Source organism: Chelmon rostratus, chromosome 7, assembly GCF_017976325.1.
Source record: "Chelmon rostratus isolate fCheRos1 chromosome 7, fCheRos1.pri, whole genome shotgun sequence".
NCBI classification, from domain to species: domain Eukaryota; kingdom Metazoa; phylum Chordata; class Actinopteri; order Chaetodontiformes; family Chaetodontidae; genus Chelmon; species Chelmon rostratus.
In genome coordinates this window covers 27856570-27872268 of record NC_055664.1, presented here as the reverse complement: position 1 = coordinate 27872268, position 15699 = coordinate 27856570, and the positions used below count along the sequence as shown (strand labels likewise).

The window sequence follows — 15699 nt, the reverse complement described above, 5'->3', positions numbered from 1 at the left end:
ATTAAATCTTTTTGGGTTTCTGACTGTTGGTTAAAAACTTGGGCTGATTGACATTTTTCACTATTATCATAATTGATTAATCAAGGAAGTAATTGTCAGAAGAATATAATAGTTAGTTTGGGGAAGATTAATAAACTGTTTTTATCAAGAAAAACCTGGTAGGTGTATTTTTGAACTTTGAACCTGGATGTAGCCAGGCTAGCTGATACCCCCTGCTTCCAGTCTTTGTGCTAAGCTAGGCTAACAGACTCCAGCTCTGCACTCAACATGCACACAAGACTGAAACTGAAAAGCGTATTTCTCTGATGCTGAACTCTATATCTGAAGTTGCACAGACACAAGCGAAGCCGCCGTGTATGCAGGCACGCCAACCCTCCTGGGTGAGCGCATGTGGAAACTCATGCAGCAGTTATTCCTAAATCCCTTTAAAGAAATCGTAGCATAGTTGTTGAATAAGTGTTTGTTCACAAGTAAAAAACCAGCGAGTGTTCAATAGAAAAGAGGGATGAAGAGAGAGAGAGAAGCATCTCTTTCATCTACTGACTGCTAATTTTCGTCATCACGTCCAGTTCATGCACAGCCAAACCACAAAACCATTCAACGATGACGGGGACTCAGGTGGCGAGCGCGGGTTCCCAGGGCAGCTACGGTTGGACGCTGACTGTCCATGAACTTGAAATATGAGACGAAGCGCTGTCTGTCCCTGCAGTCCTATGAGAGGAAATACGATGGTGGAGTTTAAATCGTGCACCTCCTGACGTTTGAAGGCGTTTTTTTTTCCCCCTTCGTACCGTTTCACACGTTCCCACCTGGGAGCTGCTGCTGGACACCGAGCATCAGGAGGCGAAGTGCCTGTGAACCAGAAGGTGCTCTGTTCTCTGCTCCATTATTTATCGGTGCCAGCCTCCTCTCCATTCAAGCGCAGCGCGAGGCTCGGTGTCCAGCAGCTGACCGGCTTTGATCCCGTACAGCCCGGCAGATGTTTGCGGGGAGCACTGCGGCGGCGGTGGCTGCTGCTGCCTCGCCGTTCGCCTCTTTGAAGCTCAAAGTCTTTTGCTAAAATTGAACTCCGTTAAAGAGCTCACGTTTAAATAACTTTTCATACAAGCACATCAGATACACATCAAACGTTTCTAAATGAGCTACGCTAGCCGAGGCTATCATTCAGTTTGAAGTTTTAGATGTGTGTTTTTGTTCTAAAGAGCCATTAAACGGGGTTGCACCTGTAACGGCCACATTCCCATCACGTGGGACAACTAGCAGACGATGTCCAAGCAACATTTGACAACTCATGACTCGCAATCGCTTGATTGCTGTATTCGTTGTGCGATTACACAGATTCAGGTTTTTGTTCGTTTGTACAGAAGCAGAGCACAAAAAGCTTCACTTACAGCTGAAACAACTGTGGAACCGGCGCCCTCTTCTGCTTTTTAGTATCATGACACCCCGACACAGTATCACCATAGCTACAATTAAAATGAAAGAAAATTGGCAGAACATGTGAACCGTTCCGTGTTGGAGAAATCAGGCGTGGATCTGCAGTAACAGCTCCTGTGCAGGCAGCAGCTGCAGCCTCAACACACCTGCTGTCTAATAGATTTGACTTAATTTTGGATGGAAGTGATTTATTAATGTGAAAAAAATTCCAAGTTTTCCAGCCAATGCTGAGCGTCAGAAATAATACCGCGAAGTTTCGGTCACAATAAGGGAGTCTTCCTCGTCATCTTCCACGCCGACGAAGCTGAGTGAGCTCGAGCTGCAGCGACACCAAAATGATAATTATCTCAGGAAATTTTGTAAGATGAACATACGGTGGAAAAGCTGTTCAATTTGAGCGTGTGATTATGCTTTCAAAGGGAAGTCAAGGTTCACTCATTCACGGCCTGAAACCGGCGCGATCGCCAACTTACCGAATAAGATGCTGCAAGACTTTCCAAAAAAATTCTGAGCAGTTTTCCGTTTCAGTGCACAGACCGATGAGAGGAAACGTTTGAGAACGGTGGATAAACATGAGAGCTTTGTGTGAACAGAGCACAAGTGTACTAAAAACCACCTGAACCTTGCACACCCTCAACCTTCGTGTTCTGGCCTCCCTCCTCGATCCTCCAGCCGCCGCGCTGCGGAGGCGGCCGGCTGCTAGCTCTAACTAGCTGTAGCTTAGATAGTTAGCTCTCCGTTCGCCGTGGAAGAGAAAAGCTGGTTTAGCAGACATCAATAGAGTTGAGTCCATCAACGGATTAGCGGCCAAAATCAAAGTGTTACGGAGCCTCTTCAACAAGCCAGATTAACCAGCCTTCTCTGTCCGCCGCCTCTCTCTGGGGGGAGCAAACACAGAAAGACAGGATGCAGACAGATGACATGCCAGTGGACGGTCAGGGCGTTCGATTCAAGGGAGCAAATATTCCCCTTAAGGTCAAGAGTCGGCGAGCTCTGAGCACAAAGGAGGCAAAGCAGACGAGAGAAGAAGACGAAAAACGCAGGTAGAGGACAAAGAGGGAGCTGATGAGAGACAGACAGGCAGAGAGACAGACTGTCCGTCCTCGTGTGAGGACGATCCTCTGTCATGTTTTCCTCATGAATCTGTTGTTGTTGTTTGTTTGTGTCCGTCCTTAACACAGAATAACTTAAACTAACCCAACACTAGAGAGACCAGCATCTGTACTAAACCACTAAACACACATACAACATACAACCCTTTTTCTATGACTGTTTGTTATTATTATTATTATTATTATTATTATTCTTATTATCCTTTTTCCAAGACCTATTTTTTAATACATTTTTTCAATCTCTTCTGTTATCATTTACCAGACAAAAAGGCGGGAAACGTGTGAGGCCACACAAAGAGGATTAGAACTGCCATGGATTCGCTGAGCAAGGAGCTCTGAGCCCCGCCTCCCCTAACTCCTCCTCCTTCCTCCCCCACCTCCTCCTCCTCCTCCTCCCTCCCTTCATCCCTCCTCCTTCCTCCCGAATAAACGGAGTAATCACGTGTTAACAGATCACCATGGTGAGAAAGAGAGAGCGAGACTGAGAGAATGAGAAAGATGCAATTCATGTAGATGAGAAGTGAAAAATAATAATCACTCAGAAAGCAATAATTCAAGCCCTTCTTTTTGCCCCCCCTCCATCCATCCATCCATCCATCCATCCCCTCCGTCCGACACATGCATACATACAAACATGTACATCTGGTGTTTTTATTTTTTTCTTTGCTTGTCTGTGAGATTTTATATTGTCTACGAGAGAAAAGAAAAACGCAGAAATGTAAAAAAAATGAAAATCGAGACATTCCACCCCCCCTTTATTTCCCCGCCGCCCCGTTTTTCCTCCTCGTCGAGCTACTTAACTCTGCTCTCTGTCTCTACCGACTCCTGATTGGTGGATTTAAAGAACAAAAAAAAAAGAGAAAAAAAAGACTGTTAGTTTTATATTTACGGCCATTTTGGTTTGTAGTCCCCCTCGACCCCCCTTCGCCCCCCTCCCCATCCGTCCCAGTAGATATTTGACAGTACAGCAGGACCATGTTGCTACAGTATATAAACTGCCCTGAGGACTGCCACTTCCCAACCAACACTGTAACGTCTTCAGCTCTGTGTGTTAATGTTTTTAGACTGTTATATCGTGTACATGAATAAAAAAAGAAAAAAACACCATCGGATATTAAAGTCAAAATGTTTTTTTTTCTTTCCTGTTTGGTTTGGATTCTCTTTTTTCTTTCTTGTTTCATTTTCTAAAAACACATCTCACTGTTACCGCAGTCTGACGATATGCTGTAATTAAAAAATAATAATAATAATGATGATGATGATGATGTTTTGTTGGTCCGAGTTTTCACATGTCCGCTAGCAAATTGTCAAGAAAAAATAGTACAATAAAGACTAAAATCTAACAACTAAACTGCAAGTCATTGTGGGGTTTTCTATTTTTATCTGGGTGATTGAAGTGTTGTGCGCAGACGGGCGGGTGGAGGCCGGAGGGCGGAGGGACGGGGCGGGGCGGGGCGTCACGCTGGAACACCATTGGATGCTCATTAATCTGTGTATTGATAATCTCATCCCTTTACGTAATGGGCGGAATAATGCGAGATTTCTTTGTATTAAAGTAGATCTGCGTGTATTATCCTGCAGCAGGCTGCGGCTGTCTCATGAGGACAGGTGGAGACGTCCATATGCCAGCCGGCGTCCCTCCCCAGTCCAGCTCTGCTTCACACATTCGGAGACGTCTCGAAAAGGACAGCCTGACCTTTGTGGTCATAAAGTTAACATCACACGCTGCAGCAGCTGATATTAAACGATTTCATTCACATTGAGAAGGAAGAAACAGACGACGCGTAGAGAGCAGCAAACCTCTGCATGGCCAAAAGTATGTGGACGCCCTCGCCTACACACGCAGTGTACTTCTGGTCTGAGTATAAAATAGGATGTTCAGGAGAAAACACATTCTTTAAGTTAAATTTAAGGAAACATGGAAGTTTGGAAGAAGTACTCAGATCCTTTACTGAAGTCAAAGTACTCTAAAAATACTCTATTACAAGTAAAAATCCTGAATTAAAAATTAGTTTGAAGATAAATGTTGTCATAATGCAGGATGGCTCCTTTCACAGTGTGATGATGTTGTACAAATTTATATCATTGTAGTATTTTCTCTGAGAATACATGTTGCAGCCAGTTTTAGATGCTGTGTGTGCTGATGATCAGCAGTAGAATACTGCATCCCATCATTTAAGAATATCACGTTTTCTTCTCTGTAAAAGGTGATCAAATACATGCAGTGGGTTAGAAGTAGAAATGGAAATACTCAAGTACAAGTACGTCACTGTACTTGAGTAAATATACTTCCCACCGCTGAAAACTGGAATCTCAGAGCTTGAAAAAAACTTTATGCAGAACCAAGAAGGAAAATGTTCTGAGCTGCTGGAGTATTGATGGAAATGTTGATTTTTTTCCGTCACGGTGAGAAAAAGACAAGAAGATAAAGACGGAGTCCAGAAGAGTCTTCAGTCCTCTCTTTCCTCCGTCTGTCTCTTCACACTTCACACTGAACTCCGTCTCTTCGGGAGGCTCGATGTCCTCGTAGCCGCTGCGTGGGCTTCTTCTTCTTCTTCTTCTGGAAGGTGTCGAAGCGCCACGATCCTTTGTTTTAATGTGCTGCTTCTGTTCCTCCAGCAGCATCTTTACGCAGGTTGGCATGCAGTCATTTTAACTTTAGTGGCACCTTTCAAGGACCAGAAACGAGCAGCTTGACTGCCTGACTCTGCTGGAGGGTTTGAACAGAGTCGTCTCTGCCGAGGACGTCCGGTATTTGCAGCTGTTTCTGCATTTTGTGAGCAAGTATTTGCTGCTCAGACGAACAGATTCTGGCCAATGTGAGAGCTGAAGCGTCGTTACGAGCTCATGTCGAGTCCTCGTGGTGAAGCGTCCTGTCAAACACGAGCTGCTCGTTCACGTCTGAACGTGAGCTGCTGACACACCTTTAAAACGAAACAAAGGAAAGTGTGAAACACGTCAGGCTGATTCGATGTTCAGTCGAAACACGAGCACATCAGGACTCAGAGAGGTCACAGTCCAGGATCAGCTCTTTCCCCAGTCAGTCAGTCAACACATGGAGGCTTCTGAGGCTGCATCCAGACTGTCACGGCAGGTAAAATCCACATGCAGGAGACCTGAACCTGCATGTGAACCTGAGTGTGAGTGTGCAGAGAGGATGCAAGAACTGCAATGGTTGTGTATGTGGTCACCACCTCATGCTGGTTTGTGTAGTTCTGGTTCAGTCGTGACTATGTGTTAATATTTAGCAGATTTGAAGGAAAAGGTTTCAACATCTAACATATTAACATATATTTAACATATCTGCAGGTTCTATCTAAGAGTGTTTGAATGAAAACGAAGCAAGAATGAATTCTTAATGTCTCATTTTGTGCTTTTGTATCGATAAACTTTGGTCGTTTGGGGTAAATTCATTCTGAACTGTTTCTAAAAATGGAAATGTTTGCAGAGGGTTTGACAGAAGGTTTTACTTCCAGATATATTCAGCCGACAGGGGAACAGCAGCGACAAACAGAGTAAAACAGACAAACAGAGATTATTCCATGAAGAAATGTAAAAACTATAAACTCAAACTGATATTCATGTATTTAAACATCTTAACCTGCGTCTCTGATCAACATGAACTTCACTCTTCCTGAAAGTGCTGCTGTCAGCGTCCCTCAGAGGGTCTGCAGGCCACATGTTGAGCCTCGCAGCAGCAATAATAACACACGTCTCGCCGTCTGTAAAGTGCGCCGTGACGATAATTCCCTACTGTCAGTTGAAATCGGCAGCATACTGTCTTGCTGTCGGGCCAAATCTCCGGGATTATGTTATTACAGCCGTAATGCCAGAGTACAGTAGCTGTGTGTGCACGCACACACACACGCACACACACACACACACACACTAAAGCAACCTCAGGGAAACTGATGCTTTGTGGTTTAAAGATGTGTTAAAGGACAAAGCGGAATAATAATCATGATGATGTGCTGGAACATAAATGAACAGCGATGAAATCCAGACTTACACTCCTCCTCCTCTTCCTCCTCTTCCTCACTGACGTGGAAGCAGCAGATGGAGAACGTGTTGGGATAATGATCGTGTCTGAGTTGTTGCAGTCGTCTTTAGATTTGTCTTTAATTGGGTTACAGTTAAGGTCAAAGACATGAACAGATGGATTACATGTCAGGATTATAACGTAAAGACACCAGCTGCTAAATATAGAGTCCACACACACACACACACACACACGCACACACACACAAACACACACACACACACGCCTTCTGTCTAAATTCCATCAGTACATTTGAACACACGAGGAGTTTTAGCGAAGCTCTGACAGCAGCGAAGCGACTGAAACTGAGACATTTAGGCTACAGCTGCTATCGTTAGATCAAATTAGCGTCTGCAGATGGAGGCTTCGGGGTCAAGTTTAAAGACGTTTTAAGCAGCGACGATGTTACGAGTGACAGAGAGAACAGAACTGACACCAGCTGCTGCTGCTGCTGTAGAAGCGGGCACTTCACAGTTAATATCTTAAAATCGCCTGCTAGCGCTCTCTAGAGGCTGCAGCACTCATTACACCGTACATCTGAGCTGCAAGGTTGCAGGTGGGTGCAGGAGGGTGTAGGTGCATAGTGAGAGTAGTCTGGAGCGTCCTACACCTGCTTTTCCTTTGACGCGCTCACTCTCGTAGCGAGCCAGAAGCAGCAGTCAGAGGACGCCATGAAACTGCGGCTTTTTGCCGGATAGTTGACGACACTTGTACCCTAAAGGGCAACACGCGCAGGCGGATAACTACATGTGTCAGAACACCAGTCACTGTTTTGTTCTTTGTGACTTTTTTTAATGGAAAAAGGAAATAGAATAAAAAAAAAATAGAATAAAACATAAAGAGGTGAGCAAAAACCAGGAGCAGCTTATGTTTCAGAGCACGTGAACGTTATCGTCCTTCGCTGCAGTCTGTGCTTTAAACTTTCTCTAATGCAACAATAAGAGCTGAACATTGTTCGCTGCTGTCCAGTCCAGAGCTGCGAGAAGTGATTACACACGGGAGGAACGCAGCCGCCACCAGAATAAAATGTTAGCTTTGTACGTTTCTGCAAACCAGTGGCGTGCAATTGTTGAAAAACGCGTGCTAAAGTGCCCTCTTGGAAGCCAAAATGCATGCTAAATTCCCCCTGGGAGCCAAAACGCGCATAAAAGTGCCCTCTTAGGAGCCAAAACGCGCGCTAAAGTGCCCTCTCGGACGCCAAAACACATTTTAAAGTGTCCCCTGGGAGCCAAAACGTGCGCTAAAGTGCCCTTTTGGACGCCAAAACGCGCACTAAAGTGCCCCCTGGGAGCCAAAACGCACATTAAAGTGCCCTCTTAGGAGCCAAAACGCACACTAAAGTGCCCTCTCGGACACCAAAACGTGTGTTTAAGTGTCCCCTGGGAGCCAAAACGTGCGCTAAAGTGCCCTTTTGGACGCCAAAACGTGAACTAAAGTGCCCCCTGGGAGCCAAAACGCACATTAAAGTGCCCTCTTAGGAGCCAAAACGCGTGTTAAGGTGTCCCCTGGGAGCCAAAACGTGCGCTAAAGTGCCCTTTTGGATGCCAAAACGCGAACTCAAGTGCCCCCTGGGAGCCAAAACGTGCATTAAAGTGCCCTCTTAGGAGCCAAAACGCGTGCTAAAGTGCCCTCTTGGAAGCCAAAATGCGTGCTAAATTCCCCCTGGGAGCCCAAACGTGCGCTAAAGTGCCCTCTTGGAAGCCAAAACGCGTGCTAAAGTGCCCTCTTCAGTGGCGAGGACACCTTTTCGCCCCTGCCCTTCAAAAAGTCTGTGCACGCCACTTCTGCAAACCACGGGTACGTATCGTATCAACGTTTCTACAGCGGGCGTCGTGGTGACGTAGTTCAGATCAAGCAGCTGTTCAAGCCGTGTTTGTGGCCATAAAACTGGGCCAAAACACGACTTTACGAACTCTAACAAAGTGGTTTCTGCGCCTAAACGCAACCAGATGTCAAGGACAGCTTTATAATAAAAAACTGAAAAGCAAAAAAATGTGTGCGGGGATCCCTCCTCCAGAAATTAGTTTCTACATCTCAAGCTAAGGCAATCGGCAGCTCACGCCTTCGCTTCACTAATGGCCCGAAGACTCATTCTCCTTCAGTGGAAATCAGATAAACCCCCCTCTTTTATTAACTGGACTAAAGAAATGCTACAGTCGGACTAATTGCTTTGGAAAATTTAGTGTGACCTGGCGCCCTTTCATTGAATATGTTGAAAACCTGAATCTATCATAAAATGTTTCCCTGTCCGTGTATGTGTAATGGAGTAATATCCCCCTTTTTTTTATTATTATTTATGTTTTTTATGTATTTATTTTTCCTGTTTCGCATAAATATGTCTAATACATAAATCCTAAGTGTTTGCATATGTTTACTTATTTATAGATGTACTCATTCAATAATTGTTATTGTTATTATTATTTTGTTAGTAAACAGTTTGTATTATTTATTTTTTCAGTCTTGATTTTTGGGGGTGGGGGGGCATGTTTGTTTATAAATGAAAAACTATAAATAAAGTATTTAAAAAGAAAAAACGTCTGCGGTTAATTCTGGGTTGAGTCTCGCAGGCTTCGCATGTCGAGCAGGTTGATTAACCCCCGCTGGAAACATCATGACGGTGAATCTCTGCTGAATGTTTGGAGAAAACCATCACTGGAGGACGCCGAGTTTGAGTTCAGCCTCCACATCTGTCATTAGTTTATTTTTCATAAAGTCCCAAAAGAAAAAAAAAACATCAGAGCAGAAAAATAAAGCAAAGAAAAAAAAATCTTTCCAAGTTTTTATTATTAACTTTTGATTGATTTACAAACCAAACAGCACAAACTTTACAGACTTGATCTTTTTGGACGACAACAAACAGACGCTGCTCTGCGCTGAGAGACGAGAGACATGTTAAAACTGAAGAGTCCACGCCTGCTCCGTCAGACCGATCACGAGCTGAAGAAGCTTCCTGCCTCCTCATCTCAGACCGGACCGAACCAGAAGAAACAGATGTTTCGTTCATTCTCATTAATTTTCCTTTCATCTAATATTCGCTTTAAACAAATACTGTTGTGTGCTCTGACGCTGCGGCAGAGACGTCGCTGTCATGAGTAAAAAACTTCTCAAAGCCCGACTCTGCTGTGCCGCCTCTGCGCTCAGGTCTGATCTAACCTCTGATGTAGGTCGTCTGTATGAAAATACTGATTCAGAATCTGCAGATGTTCAAAACAACACGTGTGGATGATGTTCCCGATGAGAGCGAGCAGCCGCGTGAAGTTAAAGACAACAGACAGAACTGCATTTCTGTGGCTGGGGGTGACGGATACTTCAACTGATGGGCGAGTTACGAGACGGGGCGGGAATACATGGTTCAGAAACACACCAAAGGTCATGCTAGAGGAAGTCAGGGGATGACCACGGTCGCGGGGTTCTTCTATGGAGATCACACAAGAGATGCTGAGATATTTCACTGAAAGTCAGAAGTGTAAACCTGCTGCCGGTTCATCACAGTCAGAGCAAAGCCTGATGTGAAGCCACAGAGCCACAGCTGCTGGCACGACTAAAAAGAAAAGAGGCGAAAATAATAAAAACTGGGCGAAACGGGTCAAATCCCTGATTTACCAGCCAATCAGAGAGCGTCTCCTCCGAGCTCAGCCATCAGTTCAACAGGCTCCATCGTCACCAGCAGCCTGGCGGTGTCAGGACCTTCAGCAAGGCTCAAAACCATACCGATCATCTGCACTATCAGGACGGTCTGTTTACTCTAAGGAGGGGGCTCACGTCATCCGCCCCTCCTCCATCACCACGTACTTCAAACACTGAGAAGACGCTGCATCCTCCAACCGCTCCACGACAGTAACTCCATGTTCTCCACACGCACTGACGGAGACTCTTTGTACCTGGACGCTGCTGCTGCGTTTAAATGAGCTGAGCTGGCGGTGAACACAAACCTCCCCCCGGGACAGTAAAGTCTGGAGGGACGAGAAAGGCTAATCATGAAAGCAGGGCAGCCAATCACAGACGATCTAAATCTCGACTGACTTTTATCTTCCAGATGCAGCAAATCTGTTGTTTTTGTTGCAAGAAGCAACAATAATTCCTTCACATGGACTCAGGAAATCATTTTCACGTCGTTAAAACAAAGAAATCCCAGTTTTAATGGTTCAAACTGCACCGGAACCAAAAGCTGCAACAATACGGATCCAAAACGAGCTTCAGAGACGAACCTCGACTCCACAAAGAAGAATGAGACAACGATTCAAGATTTTTTTTTTTCTTTCAGATTCACAACATCGGTGTTTACGGGTTGAGAGGAATCAGCCAATCAGCAGGCAGGGCTCAGCTAGTGACGCTCTTTGTTGTGGAAACAGTGAAAACACACGAGGCGACGTCTGAAAATCACATTTCCACGTGTGAACCGTGCAGAGGCAGCCGAGCCGCTCCGCAGTGCAGAGCCTCACTAACGTCAAATCTGTCAAAATATTCTGTTTATGTAGAAATATAAATACAAACAGGCGATAAAAATAAAAATAAAAGGCTCTGCGTGCCGCCGCGGTCGATATCACTCCCAGTGTATGTACAATCAAGGCTTACAAAGCTCATAAATCAGGGATTAAATCATGTACCGACACCGGCGTCGTGAAAAGCAAACGCTGGCTGCTCGCTGCGGCCCCGCCTCCATCCGTCAGGCTGCTTTTCATCCGTCGCTCCGCCTCATACGCTGATATTAATCTATAGTATTCATCCACCCGCTTCCCAGAGTAGTGCTTTCGTCCGTCCTTCCTCTTCTGCTTCACTCCATCTTGGACATCTCAAACTTGGTCGTCATGGTTTCCTGCAACAGAAAACACCAGTAACGTTAGCCTCGCAGCAGCTGACACACCTGGATCGTAAACTGGATCACCGAAGCACCTGGCTGATTCTCGTTATAGTCTTTCACGCAAAAAGCGACAGAAACAGTTGAAAAAAGAGAAACCCTGGCTCCTTTCTCACCTGTGCGCCGCTGACCAATCACAGTGCGGATACAGAAACGGTCGGATGCGACGCGAGGTCGGACAGCCGTCGGGGGGGGGGTTCCGAAGCTATTCGACCGTCCCACAGGCAGCTCTGACAGAGGACGCCGACGACCATTTACTCACCCAGACAACTTTGGTGGCATTTGGAGTCGTTTTGAAGAAATTAGCCCCAGAGGAGCGGCGCGTATATCCGTATAATGCGAGTACTCGGGGCATCCATGCGCAGCCTCTATATAACGCATAATCTGCAGAAACTCGTTCATATTCCAATATTTTGTTATGATATGCTGGTGCTATTCCCCTCTGAGCCGGCGGTCGGCTAGTTTAGCTGTAGTTTGGCTCAGCTGTGGTTCGTTATTGCGTATTCGTAGCCGACCGCCGCAGAGTCAGCCGTGTTGTGGCTGGCTGCTAGCAGCGCCCGGCGTTCGGTAATGACATCATCCACGTCAGAGGTAGTTGTCTAGAGACGCCGGATGTTGATAACATGCCACCACGGGCTCAGAGGGGAATAGCACCAGCATATCAGAACTAAATATTGGAATATGAACGAGCTTCTGCAGATTATGTGTTATATAGAGGCTGCGCATGGATGCCCCGAGTACTCGCATTATACGGATATACGTGCCGCTCCTCTGGGGCTAATTTCTTCAAAACGACTCCAAATGCCACAAAAGTTGTCTGGGTGAGTAAATGGTCGTATTTAACAAATAAGGTCCAGGTTGTAAAAAACAAAAGTTATCCTTTAATGTTGGTCAGGAAGCCACCGGAGGGCATTCGGCTGCAGCGCCACTGACGGCCACTAGGTGCTGCGCCAGTAAAACTCGTGACTGCATTGATGTGAAGGGGAAACCCGCCACAGTTCTACTCTTTGAGGGTTGTGATTAAGAACAAAAGAGGAGCTTTACGCGGACCGTGTCTGAGAGAGGAACCTCTGGCTGAACTGTTCATGTCTCAAACGGAGGTGATGCTGCTGTTCCTGATTGGTCCAGACAGAAAGGACGACTGCTTACTGCTGTTCATGCCATCTTTCCCTCGTCTCTCCCTCCATCTTTAATCAGCAGCAGAGCGTTCGTGGATGTAACGTCTCAGTTACCCCCCCACCCCCCCCGCGAGAGGAGGCCGACGTTGTTAAGCTGATTCCTTTTGTTGCCGTCGTGACGGGAAAAAAAGAGCGACAGACAAGACATTAGAAGCTAATTTGTCCAGTTTTAACAGGAGGTCTGGTTGAGCATTTCAGGCAGATTGATGGAGGACGTGTCAGGTGACGAGCGGCGACAGAACAAAACCGAACCTTTTTTTTAAATATAAAGAAGCTGTTTCATTCGTCCACAAAGGTCTAACTGTGCTACTGGTGGTGTTTTAATCACATCGTAGAAATTGTGCAAGATTCGGCTGATAAGCACCGACTTCCCTCCACACTAAATCCTTTTTGAGTGAATCAGATGCGCGGTCTCTTTATTGAATCAACTGATCCTGGTTCTGGTCCACAGAGTTTTCTGTAACCAGTTCTTTGCATTTTTCAGACTAAATTAACTCATTTTGTTCTCTGAGCCAGAAGATATGTGTTGAGGTTTCTTTCTAATCCAAGAACTAATAAGTCTTCCTGCCACAGCTGATTCAGGAGATGACCGAGCCCTTTCAAAACCACCCAGAGTCTTTTCTTCCCCCCCTGCACAGAGCAGATGTGTGACCAGGAAACATGTGGGGGGCATCTGAAGTCCAGAGAATGTGTTCGTACCTGGAGGGGGACGCGGCCATGACGATTTCTCTCTAATTTGCCTCCTAAGTAACTTCAGGACATTATTATAATATATAATGTGCCATGAGGACATTATGTCCCCTTAATGTCGTCCTCTAATGACGGAGATTCATTACATTGTTAGTGTTCAGTCAAAAAGCAGAGAGCCTTCAGTTACTGTGAGGACCTGGAGACCTGAAGGAAGCAGCACGCACCTTCCTTCCTTCCTTAATTCCTTCCTTCCTTCCTTCCTTCCTCACAACAGACAGGGCAGGAGGGACGTTCCAGGGTGCTTCATTACTTCATTTTTTCTATGGATTTTAATACCTCTCAGTGTTCATACAGCAGCTTACATAAGAAATTGATTTTACATAAGAGGCACTTTGTTGATTGCTCGATCACTTAAAAAGGTTCAGCTTTGAGATCAAAGAGTAAATAATCTGGAAAACGGTCCAGAAAGCCGTCGACAGACAAACCGCACGACCGACGGCTGCACAACAATCAGGCTTTTCTCATATTCCTGTATGTCTGAGTTCAAGGTGATCGTTAACGGCTGCGGCGTGAACACACACACGTCACGATCACATTGTTCTCCTCGCCATGACAACAGAGAAGAGGATAAACAACAGTGTGATGTAACCGTGGCAACAGCTTCTCTCTGCAGCTGCTGCCCTCTGCTGCTCACAAACAGAACTACAACTATCATACGTGTGTGTGTGTGTGTGTGTGTGTGTGTGTGTCTCCTGCAGACACATATACATCTTGTGTGTTTACAGTTTGTCTCAGTAAAATTAATTAAGAATTCTGCAGGAATTGTTGGTAACTGTTTGCAGACAGTTTTTGTAGCTTTCTGGCGCCTGATCGCGACCTTCTCATGAAGTCCCGACCTCACCTGCGCGCTGTTATTGGCGCAGCAAAGGGCTGAACGTCCCGTGCGAAACAAAAAAACACGAAGAGTGTAAGAAAAGAGAGGGCGAGGGCAGCTGCAGATACAGATTCATCCGCCGCTCGTCTTCTTCAGTGTTTACGTGAATGCGTTTAAATCTTCTATTCTGGAGTCGAACGTTTGCAGGAGCTGCAAAACCTTCCCTGGTGGTTTAATATCTGTCTCCACCTGAACAACAACAACTGAAAAAGTGTCTCCGTGCATAAGAAACGTGTCTGTCTGCGTGTTTCCAGGTTAAATTAAAGAGATCATTTTAGTTTATTTATGTGAATGGACAGAAAACTCCAGCGTTCAGCCGTCCCGCTCACTGCGAGGGCACAAACCTGAAGGTATATTTCTATTTGACCCTGAAATAACACCTCATCGTCCAGTGAGAGAAGATTTACCTCATCAGAGTCCAGCAGGGGGGGCAGGGCGCTGCGAGGAGGAGAGAAAAGACTTTAAGCATCAAATCTGAGCGACGCTCATTCGCCATCATTTCTGACCCCGAACAAAGTGACGATGACTTACACGTCCGCCATCGATGAAGGGATGTTCTCCTCGACCCACTTCAGGTCCTCGTCCTGCAAAACCGACAAAGCGAGTTTATGTCGTGAATTTCCTCGTCAGGAACTTATGAAAAAACGTTTGACCGACTCGGCGACGTTCTCTCGCGGTGACAGAACTCAAAGCGGTGTGAAACGTCTGAGCGTCACTCACCACTTTGTTGGCTTTGGCCGAACCGTTGGACTCGTTCTTCATGCCCCTCATCTTCATCCCCTCTGGAGGAGTCAAACACAGTCACACAGGTCAGTATCACACATGATGACGAGCATCTCTCACTGATCACAGAGATGAAGATGGCTCGACGGCACACTGTGAGCTAATGGAGGGAGTTTTTATATAAGTTATTGATCAATAATAAGTTATTGATTGGCTGGCTGAGAGGAAACTGCTGAAAATGAGCCTTTTGGTAAATCTAACGACCAAACTAACCAACCGACTCACAACAAGAGCTGAACCACTTCGACTCTGTTTATATTTAATAACATCAATATGACAGAATTCAGTATTTTAATCAATAACACGATACTGCACAGTTCAGTACCATCGATCAGCACATGTACATGGTGAGAACCCAGCTGCTGTATTATTATACTTAAATTATACTTATTGAAGAATGGACTGAGGACTCTTTGTGCTATTTTTGTCACCTTTAAGTACACACAAGTGTACTCAAGTACTCCGTTACTCGAATAATACTTGAAGTGTAAATAGTTGCTGAATTGGCATTTTTCTCACAGACTTTGAGAGAACTGAAGTCCACCAGTGAAAAATCAGCATCGTGATTATTCAAACACACCTGCAGTACAACAGCAGGTGTATTCTCTCACCAATGTGCTGGAAATATACTGAAATATACTTCTAATGAAGTGAAATTATATTATACT

At 45.4% G+C, this 15699-nt stretch overlaps 2 protein-coding genes across 3 annotated transcripts in view; one reads left to right on the top strand and one right to left on the bottom strand.

The window, feature by feature from the left end:
• Positions 1 to 3859, top strand: part of si:ch211-137a8.4 (neurofilament medium polypeptide) — a 32351-nt gene extending 28492 nt beyond the window's left edge. Inside the window, exon 4 of the mRNA XM_041941155.1 lies at positions 2812 to 3859. Within this exon, the coding sequence (XP_041797089.1) occupies positions 2812 to 2834 (23 nt within the window). The 3' untranslated portion in view covers positions 2835 to 3859. The remainder of the gene's footprint in view (positions 1 to 2811) is intronic.
• Positions 3860 to 9354: 5495 nt separating this feature from the next.
• The window catches only part of zgc:162698 (uncharacterized protein LOC560165 homolog), a 15020-nt gene continuing 8675 nt past the window's right edge, over positions 9355 to 15699 (bottom strand). For both annotated transcript variants that reach the window (XM_041940603.1, XM_041940604.1), the window contains 4 exons: positions 14969 to 15030; positions 14780 to 14832; positions 14656 to 14686; positions 9355 to 11404 (listed from right to left, as the gene is read on the bottom strand). In XM_041940603.1, the coding sequence (XP_041796537.1) occupies positions 11363 to 11404; positions 14656 to 14686; positions 14780 to 14832; positions 14969 to 15030 (188 nt within the window). In that variant the 3' untranslated portion in view covers positions 9355 to 11362. The remainder of the gene's footprint in view (positions 11405 to 14655; positions 14687 to 14779; positions 14833 to 14968; positions 15031 to 15699) is intronic.